Raw genomic sequence first — 16,649 nt, 5'->3', positions numbered from 1 at the left:
AAAATTACACTTGTTAAAAAAAGGTAATATTGACCGTCAAAACAACTGCTAGCCCCTTTTTTGCAGTCCACTTTAAATTTATCTCTTGTAACATAACGCTTTTTGAATTACCAGCACCGGTTTCAGATGTCATGTTTCGATTCCAGTCAATCCAAAACTAAAATGTCCAGACCCTTTGTGCTTACGCAGCTTATTCAGTTTCAAATACGTCTCGCGGCAAATGTTGGTTAATGTTATAAGAATTTTAAAGCACTTTTTTACTCTTAGCTCTAAAACCCGTCCTAACACCTTGGGTACTGGAAATGTTCTATTAATATATGCTAGCCAGGATGGTGTTTCGTTTAAATGAGTGTTGTCCACCTGTCAAATCGGGTAGCGTATGATTTATCGCATCAGTTCACGAGAAACTAGTTAACTTTTTATATACTGCAGACCACTTTTCGGGGTCTTTGGGGTAGTTTCAATGCTAGTTTTTTTTTCTAGACTTTTTCTTTTTTTGTGTTGAGAATAGAGTTTAAACGATAAGATCATAAGCAGTAGTGAAACAAATGTCGGGGAGGGGGGTATATTTTTCAAAACCTATTGAAGCAATTTCGGTATTTTTACGACCTTTTCCCAAAATGCCTGAAATATCGCTTCACACCAAAAAAAAGAAGGTATTTCTCACTGAAAATACAAAACAAAGCATTTCCCAAAATTTGTGAGGGGGCTCATTGCCAAGCCACTCACTTGGCAACCAGAACATGAAACGACCTTGGCATAGAAAACCGTCCCCGCAAAAAATCAACTCCCCACAAAGCCCGAATTGCAAAACAGTCTGGCAAAACTCAACCAGCCCAAAATATAGCCCAGCTAAAATAAACCTATTAAATCTGTCCAAGTAAAGTTCAGTCAGGCAAAATCCAACAAACAAAATTAATGAGCTGACAAAACTAAATAAGTAACAAATTTACCCCCCCCCCCAGAAAAAAATGAAAAAAAACATCTAGTCAGAACAGAAAAATCGAACATACAATCCACAAAAACGATCACGCAACAATTCGGAACTCAATATTTCGAAACTCAAAAGAGACAAAAATACAAGGCTCCACATACGAATTCAAGAATTTTGAATGACACTTTTGCAAAGTGGTATATAGAGGAGCTCAGTGTTGCCAGACATAAGGTTTAAAATTGTACCGCCATAAAAGTGAAAATAGCCGAAAGCGTCATTTTTCTATTGAAAATGCACCAAATGAACGATTTCCCTCAAAAAAGCACCAATTTGAAAAAATTCAATGCACAACTGCCTCAAAAAAGCGCCCAAATGCGCCCCATCTGGAGGAGTTACCCTCTTTAAATAGAGACTAAAAATTCTCAGCTTCAAAGTGTGTTTTCATGTTTTGGACCACTTTTTTCCCACGGTTTTACAATGTCATTTTCTTGTGGGTAATCCTAAGAAAAAGATAAAGTATGACATCTATCCAGATTTTTAAATTTGGATTCTTAAATTTTCGGGTTTTTTTTTCAAATGCGTCGTGTTTGCAAAGCATGGAAGTAGGTTGTTCTTAACACCGGGAATAAAGACCGGAATTTTATAGATTTTGTCTTATTTGCATCCTCAAAAACGAATTTGTTCCCATCAAGACTGTATCCAGGAGAGGGTTAGGGGATTTGGACCCCTCCCTCCCACTTTCTTCCGACCCATAGAGACGTGACAAAAATGCATATAAACAAATTTTTGATACTTGCGTTTATAAAGTTTTTTCATACTCCCCTCCGAAAAATACCCAGAAAACGTTCATGACTCTCATTTAAAGCTTAAAACGTCATTTTTGCTCAACTACAAAATTATTATAATATTAGATACACTCTTCCATTTCGGATATGATAATATCTTTTTAAAGTATAAAAAATCTTTGGTCGGATTTAAAATAGCAAAATTGTCGCTTACCAAGCACAGGACGCCATACCAAAAAAATAGGTCATAAGAAAGACAATAGCGCAGTTACTCTGATCCAAACCTTCCTGAGTCAAAATATTTATTCCATGTTGAGGCTCAATGTGACAACTGATATCTGAGCGGCCACCCAGAAGACGAATACCGTATCCAACGCTAAAATTAAAAAAAAAAAAATCAATTTGATTAACGTCTAAAAAAAAGAAGAATGAATTAACACGAGGAAAGTCAGCTCTCAAAGTTGAAAATTATAATACATTTTAATTAAAATACAATTAATTAAATAAATAAATTAAAATATAATAAATTATTATATAAAATTAAAAAAATACATGGTAACTTAAAGGTTTAATTTAGCTGCCCTTTAAAATCTTTCTATAGGGGTGGGTAGATGCAGCTTTCCCAATGAAACAAATTTTATTTCGTTAAAAAGTAGCTTCTCAACCCATGTGTTTTCTATCATACGATTTGACTTCGTCTCCTTGCGACGAGAAAAAAAATCTATACAGATAGGAATTCACTTGGGCTGAAATGAAACACGTTTAAAGATAATAGGCGAAAAAACACCAAGTTAAGCAAATAATCAGGGCTGTGGAGCCGGTTATAAGCCATAACCGATTCCGATTCCAGACATTTCCAATATACAGACTCCAATTGCGATCCCGACTTCATTCAGCTGAAATTTCCTAAACTCCGAATACAACTACGCGACTCCTAACTCCACAGTCCTAATTAAAGATTCATTTAACTGGATTTTATAAGTTATAACCGACTCTGACTCCAACTTCAGACATTTTCAATATACCGATTTCAATTCCATTCAGCGAAAATTTACCAAAGTTTTTACTACGACTCCATGACTCCCGACTCCATGTTTTGAAGCTTCATTTAACTGAATTTTATAAGTTGTAATCAACTCCGACTCCATTCAGCAAAAATTTACTAAAATTCTGACTACGACTCCACGACTCCCGATTCCATGTTTTGAAGCTTCATTTAACTGAATTCTATAAATTAAAATCAACTCCGACTCCATTCAGCAAAAATTTACTAAAATTCTGACTACGACTCCACGACTCCCGACTCCAGGTTTTGAAGCTTCATTTAACTGAATTTTATAAGCTAAAATCAACTCCGACTCCATTCAGCAAAAATTTACTAAAATTCTGACTACGACTCCACGACTCCCGATTCCATGTTTTGAAGCTTCATTTAACTGAATTCTATAAGTTATAATCAACTCCGACTCCATTAAGCAAAAATTTAATAATCTTCCGACACCACAGTCCTGTTTTATAAGCTTCATTTAACTTGATTTTGTAAGTTATAACCGACTTCGACTCCAGACATATTCAATATACCGACTCCATTCACCAAAACTTACTAAAACTTCGACTCCACATCCCTGCTAATAACGGAAAATAAAAAGTAAAAATCATAAAAGAATCTCAAGATTTAGAGTGGGGTCCTCCATTCGCGCTTATAAGGCAGGTACGCATTTGTAAACAATTCTTCTTCAAGCTAATCTATTTCGTTTAAATAATTCCAAATCAAAGCCGAGTCTGTCTCTTCGCAAATAACCAATAGCATAGCATTACCAGCCAAAAAAGTATTTGATTTTCTTCCATGAGTTGATCCCTTATTCAGACTAAGGTAAATAAAGGCGTTTGAAAAGTAACCATCTTAAAGCAGATGATTCAGAGAACCAACATGAAACTCTTATACCCAGCACTCATGGGGCAACAGTTTGAACGGTTGTAAACTGGTCTCATCTGCAGCCGGTTTACGACCAGTTTACAAACCAAAATGAAACGTGGCTCCGACCACGGGCGCGAGTGACTGTGGATCAATTGTGTTTATATAATTGAGCAGGGTAGTGTGGTTAACTTTTTGAGTTCCGACGAGGAAGACTTAATTGATTACTATGGGTAGTGCAGGTTTTGTAGGGTATAGAGGGAGTATTGGGTCCATACCTACTTGAAAAAGGATGCAAAGTCTCGTCTGTTCTTAGTAGCAAAAAACGGTCTCAAATAAATTGAAAATTTATTGCATTTTACAGAATGTTTATAGTTGTACAGTTTATAGTTGGACAATATATGCTCCTGAAAATGCGTGGGATATAGTTGTGGGAATTGTGTGGGACATGGGATATAGCTCCTAAAATTGTGTGGGACAACACTGCAGCGCAACAGTGACCACGGTTGGAGGCTAGCGGGCCCCCACTCTACTTCAAGGCCATGGTGACAAAACAGTTGCGTGCGCAATCGGTTAACAATTCTAATCTCAAATAGTTGTCCCGTAGGCACTGGGCCTTAGTCTGAGTATCAACGATACGATACTTTATTAATAAACAGAATTATAATTCTTTACATTACACATCTACTGCACTGGTGGAAAAACATACCTTTTTGTCCTACACCAAAAATAACATTTGTCAAGACAAGCACAATGCTCCTAAGTAACACGACTGTGCAAGGATGGCCATAACATGGTTTTTCTACTAGGGAGTGCGATTGACCAGCAATAGGGGGGGGGCATTTCAATACCTTCTAACTCCAAGTAGCGTAGCGTTCGTTTTTTTCAGGGGTACTGCCCCACTTTAATCCTATACAATTGTAATTTTCCTCTAGGCCTATTTGAGGTTTTTAACTATGTTGATTCACTGGCGTGCTTTTTATCTCAACACCAATTTTGAGGGGGTTTCAGGATGGTTTTCCAAATTCCCGTAAATCTGTTTTCTCGATTAAGTTTTGACAATAAGTTTAGCCAAAATAAAGTTACCATTCCTGAATTAGCTTCAAATGGTGATATTTTCTTAGTAAAGAACCGAATTCTACGCAAGGTTGCGTCAGACACCGCAATCACGATGTAGGGAGGGGGCAAATTATATTTTTTAAACCAGCGGGGGGGGGGGTCAATTTTTCAATAAAAATACAGGAACAACATGCACCTGTCCTTTTGCCATTTTAGTCTCACAATTACAATGAATTAAATAATTTAGATGGCATTCAGAAAGTGATTTATCACCAGAAGCGACATTTCTTATAGTTGAGGAACTATTACGCAAGGATGGAGTATAGTAGAATAATTAGTGCAGAAAATTTTCTTGTCTCAAAATCAGTTAGTATCGCCTTTCAAAAAAAAAGAAAGCGGCCCCAATCAACAGCTCTACTTTTATTCCATTGCCTTGTTCCAAACGATTTGACGATCACATAAGCAACAGACACCACCAGACTAATCCCTAAACTACCATTGGCAAAAAACACTTGGGCCCCCCCCCCCTTTATCAAAAATCCACATTTAACTATAAAACTTGGCTAGATTCGTCTTCAAATTTTTAATTTAAAAACGCGTATAGATAAAATTATGTTTTGCCGAAGTTAAACATGAGAAGCAAAAGTAAATAAGCTAAGTGTAATTGCTTTTCTTTGCACCCCAAGCAATAGTTTTTTCTCATTTCCAAAACAACTCTATTTAATTCTTGTTAAGACAATGATATTCCATTGAGATAAAAAAATTGCACCTCAGTAAATTGTAAGCTATTATTTTCTACCAGCGCGTAATTACTAGTAGAGGAACTGACAACATCTCAAATTGAGACCACCTTGGGCGTTCAGGTGAGAGGTAAAATCTTAAATTGCTGTCACTAACGTCATGTCTTCAGGGAAACATGAAATTTGTTAGAACCAAATGAAGCGTTAGAAATCAATGAACAATGGGACTATTATCTAAGCCGTGAAAGAAGTTTGCAGACAATTAGACAACAAAGAGGGCTCAATCGTGGTCTGCCAAACATGTTGGGTACGGTTCTGTGAACATATGATGCGACATCTGAGGCAGGTGGGTGTTGAAAAACGCGCGTTTATTCAATTGGGTTTATACTGACGGGTTTATAGTACGTAGAGAATTGAGTTTTTACAATTTCATATCTTATCCGATTAGCCAAACCATAGCCTTTAAGTGGAACCTTGTTACTCGTCGGGCTTGCTGCAGCCTTAAAAGAAGGGATATTAAAGGAAAATCCCCCCACAAACGATTCCTGTCGAAAAAATAAACGTTCAAACAGGGATAAATCCGTTTATTTAGACAGCGAAAACAGGTACAAAAGTCTCAATGTTTCTATCACTCATACAGCGATCCTTATCAGAAGAAATTTCTACTGAGAAGTATTTCTACCATATCAGCAGTATTTCCACTGACGAGGATCGCTGCATATGTGATCGAAATATTGAGACTCTTGGATCTTTTTCGCTGTCTGAATGAATGCATTTATCCCCATTTGAACGTTTATTTGTTCGTAATAGGAAGGCAGTGTGGTCTGATAAAATGATACCTAATTTGAGGTGTTACGCCGAAAAATCCCCCCCCCACTTCCCCACAAAATCGCACTTCTACTTGCTGTCACTTAGGGCTACATAAATTTAAATATATTCAAAAAATATTCCCCAAAAAATCCCCCACTGACCATTCTCCTCCCAGAAAGTTCAACCATGCATTGTTTTGACTTTTTATTGAATGCGCAAAAAATTATTTCAGACTAAAATCTCAGACCAAAAGATCCTGGGAAAAATCTCGAAGTAGCACCTCTAGACTGGGGGTAGGACAATTAACCAGGAAGCAAATTCTGACAAGACTCGAAAGAGGCTAGGGGCACCAGGGTTGACGTATCTTGTCTATATAGTTTGTGTTCAACATCAGCCAAATCTCTATGTTTGCGATGATTCTGTGTTTTTACAATATTTCAATTATTTGTAATTAGAATTCATAACTATAATTCATATATTGATAATTCAAAACAACGATCGTGAGCTTCTCACAATGAGATTTTACCAATCCCAAGATTTAAATAGTGCTCATTTAAGCCAATCAGCAATTTTCAATCGATTAGAAAATCCTATAAATAATGTGATTGGTTCAAATTTGCACTAGTTAAATCTCGGTATTAGTAAACTGTTATTGTCAGTGGGCTTTGGTATTCCATACCACAGCGTAACAGAACATTTTTTTTTTTTGACGGCATTTATTTCATTATTCTTCTAGCAACATATTTTTTTTTTTTTTAATATTTATAAGAAAATGCGGGATTACGGGCTTTTGTTGATCTGGTAAAATAGTTGAGTTAGCTAAATTAAACTTTCAGGAATGGATACAGTGGCGTAATTTCGTCAAAGTTCTGGAGAAGGGGGGGGGGCAAATTTGGAGCAAAAGATGTACCAAAGAAAACTGACGCGTTTCTGTGGATGCTTGAATTATGGAGGCTTATTTTAGTTTTGACAAGATTTTTAAAGCAACTACATTTCAGCTGGGGGGGGGGAGGCAAACTGAGGTCTAGAAGGGGTAGTTACTCCCCTGCCCCATAGCAAATTACACCCCCTGGAATTAGAGTCTTGATGATACTCTGGGAAGGTATTTTGGAGTACCCAACTCCACTCATTCCTCCTCCAAAGTGCACTGGCTTTTGACTGGTATTTTACAATCTTTTTGTTCTAGAAATGGAATCCTATAAATATAAATCTACCGCTTAAATGAGGCGCACTGAAAATGTTTGGAGCCCCATACTATTACCCAATCTTGATTTATAAGGTTTTAAATTTTGTAAATATTTTCCTTAAATTTATGAAAAAAAAAATATGATATGACTTATACATTTACAAAAATAATATAATTTTACATTTAAAAAAACTGGAGCCAGTGAAAATAAGATTGAAACTAAAAGATTAAGGTTAAAACCCTTTTTTGTTAAAACTTAGTTAGGTAGACTATGCAATGTTCTAAGCCCTAGAAACGGGGGCATAATTTGCTAAGAGGTAGGGGGAAAACTGCCCCTCTCATACCTCGGTTCGCCCCCCTCCCCCAGCTGAAATTAGTGTCTTCAAAAATATTTTCAAAAGTAAGATAATCCTGCATAACTCAAGCATCCAGAGAAACGGTTCAGTTTTTTTTTAGCATATATGTACTTTTATGGCACTATATGGCTCATTTTTCAGCATTCACTGTCATTTTCACTTGATTTGGGAAAATTGGCTCAGACTTTGCCCCCCCCCCCCCATAATATCTTGACGAAATTACGCTACTGCCCGGAAATAAGGAAAAGGAAGAAATAGTAGTTTGTTAACACCTCACCGGGGTACATTTTAGGCCCTGGATTCACTTCTTAGAGTTTTATTCTCTTAATTCGAACGGTTTCCAAAATATCTAAAATTCCAACAACTAGAACTATAACTTTTTAAAGTTTTTGGTAAAAGTTCAAATAGTTTCAGTAATATCGAATATAGCTCGTTTACTACTGCTTTAACCACATTTTTAATTTAAAGCAATTCATTGACTTCAAGCTAAGGTTTTCCAAACCACAACACAACGGAATTAACAATTTTTTTGCAAGTCCCACAAATAACTTTTACTTCATTAGACATTGCACAATATGTAACCCGTGAATAATAATGAAAATGTGTTTCCAATTTGCTTAAATTCACACAAACATTGTCTTACCAGCAAAAAACAATAAAAAAATTGTGGTATGCTATGTATTTATATAGTCAACAACCATGCCCTGAGTAATTATTACGCTGGTAAGCTTTTGACAAAAATTATGGGAAATTTAACGTCTCACGGTTAACGGGAAAATGACAATAATTTCCTGTTTCCAATTGAATTGAAATAATGACAATTTCAAAGAAGTCACTTCTGCCTAAATAAACATCGGACTTTATTGAATTCTTAGCCATTTTGGTTTACAGACATTTTTTTTTTTTTACAGAAAATATCCGTCGCCTGTTGTAAAGAAAATATTATTGACAATTTTGGTGTGTTGTTAGCATTTGTACTGATACTATTCGCGTATTCCTGCTCCCAGGGATACGTAACACAGTGGTAATTGCTTACCATGGTCTAGGGCATACACAGGATATTTGGTACTTTTATATTATACGCGGAGCACTCAAGATTTTGGATCGCGAATGACGCGAGTATGTGACAAGAAAATGATCAATCAACTTCATTATACCAGGCAATTAGCTTTGGCTCGTTTGAAAAATACATTATAGCGATATTTTATTTAAATATCTAGTTAGTAATTTGGTTAGGTTAGGTTAGATTACGTATTTTATGCATCCCCTAATGGCATTGCATATATTAACTTTTATTTACCCCCAACCCCTAATGGTACAAACATATAGCCCAAATTTGTTTCTAAAATATTATATTTTCATCATAACTGTTAGATTTCATTAGCATCCAAACTTTACTTCTTGAGTGTTTCTCGTGTAATACGAAAGTAGGTGTGTGTGTGTGTGGGGGGGGGGTAAATAAAGAAGAAACTTGCTATTTGATATTGGAGTGAAAAGTGCCAAGAAATTAAAGAAAATATAGGATTCTTGGGAGCAAAGGGCCTAGTGTGTCTCCATGGATATACACATGCCTTGGTCTATATACCCCAAAATTACTCTGCCTTTACCCCCCCCCCCCCCCCTTATTCAGCCTTTTACTGTTGACCTTATCGGGCGACTCTTAATTTTGTCATTTCTGGGCGTTCGTTTATTTCTTCTGGCGCACATCTGTCCTCTTTTATACGTTTCTCCTTTTCGCACAGAGGGGTGGCTGAACGGCTAGGCCGAAACAGTAACAGGTTTGAGCCCGAGTTAGAGCCAATTTTATTAATCTGCATAATGAGTAAATTTTACGGAATAAGTATATTTTATTAATCTGCATATGAGTAAAATTTTAAAATGTGAAAAAATCTAGATCGTGAAAGTTTTTTTTTTTTTACTCCAGTCGAGACGACGGAAAGGGAGACCAGTCTTCCAGTCACCGCTACTGTGATGATCTGTCAAAACATCTATTTTAATTTTACGGAATAAATTTCTTCTAGATTAAGAAAATTTTAATAAAAAGAAACAGAGCAATTCTTTAGATCATATCTTATTTTAAACCATTGGCCTTCTGAAATAAATATAATAAATATGTATATGTATATGTATATGTATATATATATATATATATATATATATATATATATATATATATATATATATATATATATATATATATATATATATATTATATGGCAACGTAATTTTCATCATGTTAATAAATTCCACGCGATTAAACTAATTTGGAAACGGCTCTTATGTTGATTCAAAAGAAAGTAAACCCTGACGTGACCATTGTTGAAAGCAGTACTTACTACTATTGTAACTTTTGCATTCATGGCAAAATTTAAATTATCCCATGTAGCTAAACTAGCCACTTTTTTCTGCTTTTTCGGCAATTCTCACTTGGTTAAAAAAAATCTATATATGCACGGTTTGAACTCGCATAAAGATCTTGGTAGCATGATGCCTGAAATCAGTCCCTTTACAGAATTAAATAAAAAAAACTAGTTTTTTAACTGAAAGTAAGGAGCGACATTAAAACTTAAAACGAACAGAAATTACTCCGTATATGAAATGAGTTGTCCCCTCCGCAATCCCTCGCTCTTTACGCTAAAGTTTGACTCTTTGCCACAATTCTATAAAACAATTTAAAGCTTTAGCGTAAAGAGCGAGGGATTGCGGAGGGGACAACTCATTTCATATACGGAGTAATTTCTGTTCGTTTTAATTTTAATGTCGCTCCTTACTTTCAGCTAAAAAATTAGTTTTTTTTATTTAATTTCTGAACGTTTTTGAACTAATGCATGTTTGATTTTGGCTCTCCGCACATAAATTATTGAATTGAAATTAGTATATTAATTTTTTTTTGGCTAAATGGCTTTCTCTTAGTTTTGATCAGACGATTTTGAGAAATAAGGGGTGGGGAAGGAGGCCTAGCTGCCCTCCAATTTTTCGGTTACTTAAAAAGGCTACTATAACTTTTAATATTCAATGAACGTTTTTATTAGTAAAAAATATACGTAACTTAAGAATTAACTTACGTAACAAACTTTTATATTCTTATATTTTTATTATGTGTACGAGGGGGTTTGTACCCTCGTTAATACCTCGCTCTTTACACTAAATCGTAAGTTTTGTTCCAATTCTTTAAGAATGACCCCTGAATCAAATAGGCCGTTGAATAAATAGTTGAAATCACTAAAAATATTTTAGCATAAAGAGCGAGGTATTTATCTCCTCCTAAATACCTCGCTCTTTATGCAAAAGTATTTTTAGAGCCCTTCATATGCGTAATAATCTCTGTTTGTTTTAAATTTCAATGCTATTCCTTACTTTCATTTGAAAAAACGTTTTCATGTTTATTTTTTCATTGTTTTTTTTTATAGTAATGCTAGAAAATCCTGCGCCCTTTTCATTGAATTTTTTTCAACCATGGCATATTTCTCCAAGGAAAGATCCTCCCACATAGCCCCCTCCCTCAACCCTACCCCCAAAACCAAAAAAATCCCCCTGAAAACGTCTGTACACTTCCCAATAACCATTATTATATGTAAACACTGGTTGAAGTTTGTAACTTGCAACCCCTCCCCCAGGGACTGTGGGGGAGTAAGTCATCCCCAAAAACATAGTTATTAAGATTTTCGACTATGCCAAACAAAATGGCTATCTCAAAATTTTGATCCGTTGACTTTGGGAAAAAATGAGCGTGGGAGGGGGCCTCGATGCCCTCCAATTTTTTTGGTCACTTAAAAAGGGCACTAGAACTTTTCATTTCCGTTAGAATGAGCCCTCTTGCGACATTCTAGGACCACTTGGTCGATACGATGACCCCTGGAAAAAAAAAACAAAACAAAAAAACAAAAAAACAAACAAATAAACACGCACCCGTGATTTGTCTTCTGGCAAAAAATGCAAAATTCCACATTTTTATAGATAGGAGCTTGAAACTTCTACAGTAGGGTTCTCTGATACGCTGAATCTGATGGTGTCATTTTCGTTAAGATCCTACGACTTTTAGGGGGTGTTTCCCCCTATTTTCCTAAATAAGGCAAATTTTCTCAGGCTCGTAACTTTTGATGGCTAAGACTAAACTTGATGAAACTTATATATTTAAAATCAGCATTAAAATGCGATTCTTTTGATGTAGCTATTTATATCAAAATTCAATTTTTTAGAGTTTTGGTTACTATTGAGCCGGATCGCTCCTTACTACAGTTCGTTACCACGAACTGTTTGATATGGTCTAATGGGATACAAAGATTAATCTCTATTTTAGAAGCTATAACGGATGTAAGGCTATACACTAATGTATGGAACTAGGTTTCCTTGTTCACAGAAAACATAAATCTACAATAATTGGGTGAATATTTATATTACAAGATCAATCTGCTGAAAATTAAATTAATTAATTTAAATTAATTTACTTATTAATTTAATTAATTAATGAAAATTAATTTAATTAATTAGCCTAAAAAGTTTATCGAAAGCAAAAAGTTTATCTTTCATATTTTAGGGGGTGTTGGCTTTCGAAGGATCTTGCATAGTTCCTCACATTTAATGGTATTAGAAAAAGCTAAAAACATACGATTCAAATTAAAATATTATGTAATTTTAGTCAGATATTTAAAAGCTTGATTTTTTGTCAACATGAAATTTTTTACGCTACATCAACTATTATTGGTAACAACCCTGAGCCGCCTGTGGTTACATAGCTCTGCATCCCTCCTATGTCCTTTTTTATTCAAAATTTTGCGGAGGGCAATCAAGATCTTACCCTGGGTATAGAAACCAGAACCACCATTGGGGAGGGTTAAAGTTTAGTTCCGATGCGAATGAATTTATATCTGGATTTAGGATGAAATTCTGATTTTAAAAGTATTTCTTACATATTTCAATATTCCGTTAATCGGAACATTTACCTTTAAACATGGCAGATCCGCCAGTTCCCGGACAATTCCCTTTCATCTTAAGTTTCTGAATATAGTTGCCATTTCCCGTGATTCAATTTAGGTCCCAAGCCGCCTTAAAAGTTTCAGTTACCTTACTCAAATTCTGTCCAAGATAGCGAAATACACAAGCATATCATCTAGAACCTCCCCTTAGAAATTTACATTTACAGAATTTAGGAGAGAAAAAACAGGTATAAATTGGTAAAACAGAAAAATAGATAAAACAATAATTAAAGTTAACAAATTTGGCAAATGTTTACTTTCGTTACAAGTGCTTTAATGTGCGTATTACTGCATATAGCAAGATTCTGATGATCATATCAGATGAATCATCATATGACCTTCATCATATCTGATGAAGGTCATAATTAGAGAAGCGCATCCATTTTTTAGGTTCCTAAAATCTCCCTCCAACGAGACTAAAATGCGTAAAGTCGGCTTGCTTAGGGGTAACATTACCTATAGAGCGAAGCGTATTAGTCCATGAGCCCTGCGGGGAGCGGGCGAGGTCTATTCTATATTTATTCAACAAAGGATGATAAAACTAAAAAAAAAACAACGTTTGTTAAATAAATATAGAATACAGGCCTCGCCTCGCTGTCCACGGGACTCATGGACTAATACGTTTCGCTCAATATGTAATATTACCTGTAAGCAAGCTTGTCCCATTTTTAGTTTACCCCATGGAGGAGGAGGATCAACCAGAAATGGACGCGCTTTTCTATTAATGATGATGAAACAATATACGATCAACAGAATCTTGCTATATGCAGTAATACGCACTTTCGAACACTTGGAACGAAACAAAACATTTTAAATGCGATTCCAATGTTATTTACCCCCAAATCCCACTAAGAATATATATCCTTAAATATATTTTAGGTGAAATTCTAGTTAATTTACTTCTTGCTATCTCAGAAAGGGTTTAGGTTAGGAAAATGAAACTTTCAGGGATGAATCTAAAGACAAAAGTATGTCCCGGGAAGGTATTTTGAAGCAACCACCTCCATTCCTTCTCCCTCTAGAGTACCCTGATCTTTGATGACCTTTAAAAGATGTGTATTATAAAAGTGAAACCTTGCAAAATAGATCTTCTCCTTAATTGAAGTACAACAAAATTGTTTTCAGGTTCGTAACTTTGTTCAATTCCATTTTTATAAGGTTCTAAAGATATGCAAATACGTTTCCTAAATTTTGAAAGAAAACATTGATATGGCTCAAAATTCTACTCAAACAATAGGAATTGCATTTTCAGAACTAAAGGCAGAAAAAAATCAACTAGTAACTGGAAATTAAGGTAAAATGTTTTGTCAAAATTTCAATAGGTATAAACCTGTCATGTAGGTAAATTTCAGGGCCCTCTAGTGGGTGAAGGAGTAGAGGTGGATATTTTAAAATACCTCCCCGGGACATACTTTAGCCTGTAGACCCATCCCTGAAAGTTTCCTTTCCCTAACCTAAACCCTTTCTGAGATAACAAGAAGTCAATTAACTAGAATTTTACCACATTTTTTTGCATATTATGAAGTAAGAACTGTATTCGTAACATGTTTCTTCTCAACAGACCCAATTCAAGGCTTGTACCGATGCAAATACCCCCTAGACTACAGGTATCCAACCTAAAATATGAATAATGTATAAATATATTCTATCATCAATCAAGCACTCTGTATATTGGGAAAGGACTCAATTACCTTGCAAGAGTGTAACACATGGCCATAAAAAACAGGGGTCTTTCGGGATACCTGAATTTCGACCCGTCAATCAGGTAGGTGACTACAGTAAATAGGGATGATGAAAAGCAAAGAAAGGACCAAACGGTAAACCAAACTTCAGCGAATGCTTTATCTTCCTTCCCAAATAAAATATCAGCATCACAATGTTGGGCACACCTTCCAGTTCTATTTATATATACAAACTTATCTGGGTTTCTATATTTGCTACAAGGCTTCTCAGGACTCTCAGTAAAAGTATTTTTAGGATATATATCTTTTTTTGGATTGGCGACAACCCCAACTCCCATAACAACTGGGTTGCGACCTGGATATACTGGTGATAAGGGTAAGGGGGCTGTATCTTCCCCAGGTCCATCCATACACATATGCTGTAAGTTATTTTCTGGCGGGAATTTTGAACAGTCAAGCGCTGAAGGCCAGGGGAATCCAAATTCTTGGAGCACGGGTTGACACCGATTTTTAACAGATTCACATAGCGACCGGCAAGGGCCAATAGGGGTTGACACTTTTTCGTTACACATTGGAGCATATACAGAACACAAGAAAAATTGTAATTGACTAGAACATCCATATTGTATCAAAGCTGTGAATGTGTTTAGTTGCATTTCTGCGTCTTTTTGCAAATCATGTCCCACTAAATTAGGCATTGACGTGACATTGTAACCAATGCCTTTGCAAGTGTCTATTTTAATTGGTTCACAAGCCCTGTATACCTCTAATTCATATCCAGTCGCGAATGAAACAAGAAAAATAAAGAGTAACAGCTTCATTTTAACCTTCCTTCCGATGTTAACTCTGCAAAAGTTGACAAATGACTAATTCAGTTAACTTGTGTTCGCGTGAGAGAGCAAAACAAATATCGGTTCACAATCTGTCAGCTAGCGCGGGAGCGCCTATTCATCTGCCATCTATTTATCAGGTAGTAAATTTGCCTGAGACTTGAATTATTTTTTTTTCATTTCAAGGAAAGGTTGAAAAAATTTGGTTTGGATCCAAGTGTTACACATTGAGTCTTTTTAGCTTTCTAAGAAGGGAGGGTGGGTATACTTCGTTTTCTGATCCACCTTCTGGGGCCTAAGCATATGAGGAGTATCCGTTCGAATAATGGAGACATAAGTAATGTGGGAGTAGAGTTGTTCATGGTAAAAATGTGTATTTTTACTCGTTTTTCATTCGTTTCACTTCAGTTTAATTATGATTGGAAAAGTATGTTTGTACAAGAAACTATTTATGTACAAGTGATTTTCTACAGGAATAAATATGCTGCAAGGGCTATAATTGTGTTGAAGCTTTGGTGAGAAATGCTTGTACTTAGAGATTTTTTATAACATCAAGTTAAAGGGGTAGAGGGAAAATTTTTTATGCACAAGATTTTCTACAGGAATAAATAATGGTGTAAGGGCTATAATCGGGTTGAAGCTTTGGTGAGAAATGCTTGTACTTAGGGATCCTTTCTAAAGAGGGAAGTCATCCAGTTAAAGGGGTAGGGGGGAAATATATCATCGAAAATTCACTTTTCTTCCAGTAGGACCAGAGGGCCTTCATTCTACCATAACTGGGGATGTCAATTCAGGCAATCATAAAAGGAGCAAGAATCTCTATTTTTTCCTATTTTTAATCTATATGGAAAAGTGTTTTTTAAATCTTAGGAGGAGTGGTGGCATTTTTAAATTTTTTATTTAAATTAAAAAAAGTTATTTTCCAAAACCTAAGGGGGATAAACATTTAGAGTACAATTTCCTCCCTCTATACCCCAATTTGGTGTCCCCAACCTCCATTTTCTGAGGGCGCATATCGACGCACCATATGTGTTTATAGGCATTGGTTGTACTTGTACTGATTAACAACCCCCCAGAACCTAGGTCGCAGCCAGGATAATTTCGGGTTATTACAAATTTTTGGGTAACTTTGAGATTTACGTTAATCTTGGAGAAGAAACATGACTCATGCTTCAAAATTTGCAAAATAATGCTACCTTGATGCATTTTAATAAACTGGCTGCTATTTTTCAGAAAATAGCTAAATTTATTTCAATAATATTCACTTTAATTATACATTTAATATTATAAACTTATACTATTTTATATAATATTATAAGCTTATGGCTACGGCATTGTGGAATTGATGTTATTAATATGTGCCAAAATCAATTCAA

The 16,649-nt window shown here is 35.5% G+C and overlaps 1 protein-coding gene across 1 annotated transcript in view; it reads right to left on the bottom strand.

Annotated features, from left to right (window-relative positions):
- The window catches only part of LOC136043643 (frizzled-4-like), a 57,548-nt gene extending 42,242 nt beyond the window's left edge, over positions 1-15,306 (bottom strand). Inside the window, exons 1-2 of the mRNA XM_065728542.1 lie at positions 14,453-15,306; positions 1,934-2,095 (exon numbers count right to left, since the gene is read on the bottom strand). Of these exons, the coding sequence (XP_065584614.1) occupies positions 1,934-2,095; positions 14,453-15,264 (974 nt within the window). The 5' untranslated portion in view covers positions 15,265-15,306. The remainder of the gene's footprint in view (positions 1-1,933; positions 2,096-14,452) is intronic.
- Positions 15,307-16,649: the final 1,343 nt, after the last annotated feature.

Source organism: Artemia franciscana, unplaced genomic scaffold, assembly GCF_032884065.1.
Source record: "Artemia franciscana unplaced genomic scaffold, ASM3288406v1 Scaffold_772, whole genome shotgun sequence".
NCBI classification, from domain to species: Eukaryota; Metazoa; Arthropoda; class Branchiopoda; order Anostraca; family Artemiidae; genus Artemia; species Artemia franciscana.
Note: the sequence above shows the minus strand (reverse complement) of the source record. Positions and strands in the feature narration are given on the sequence as shown.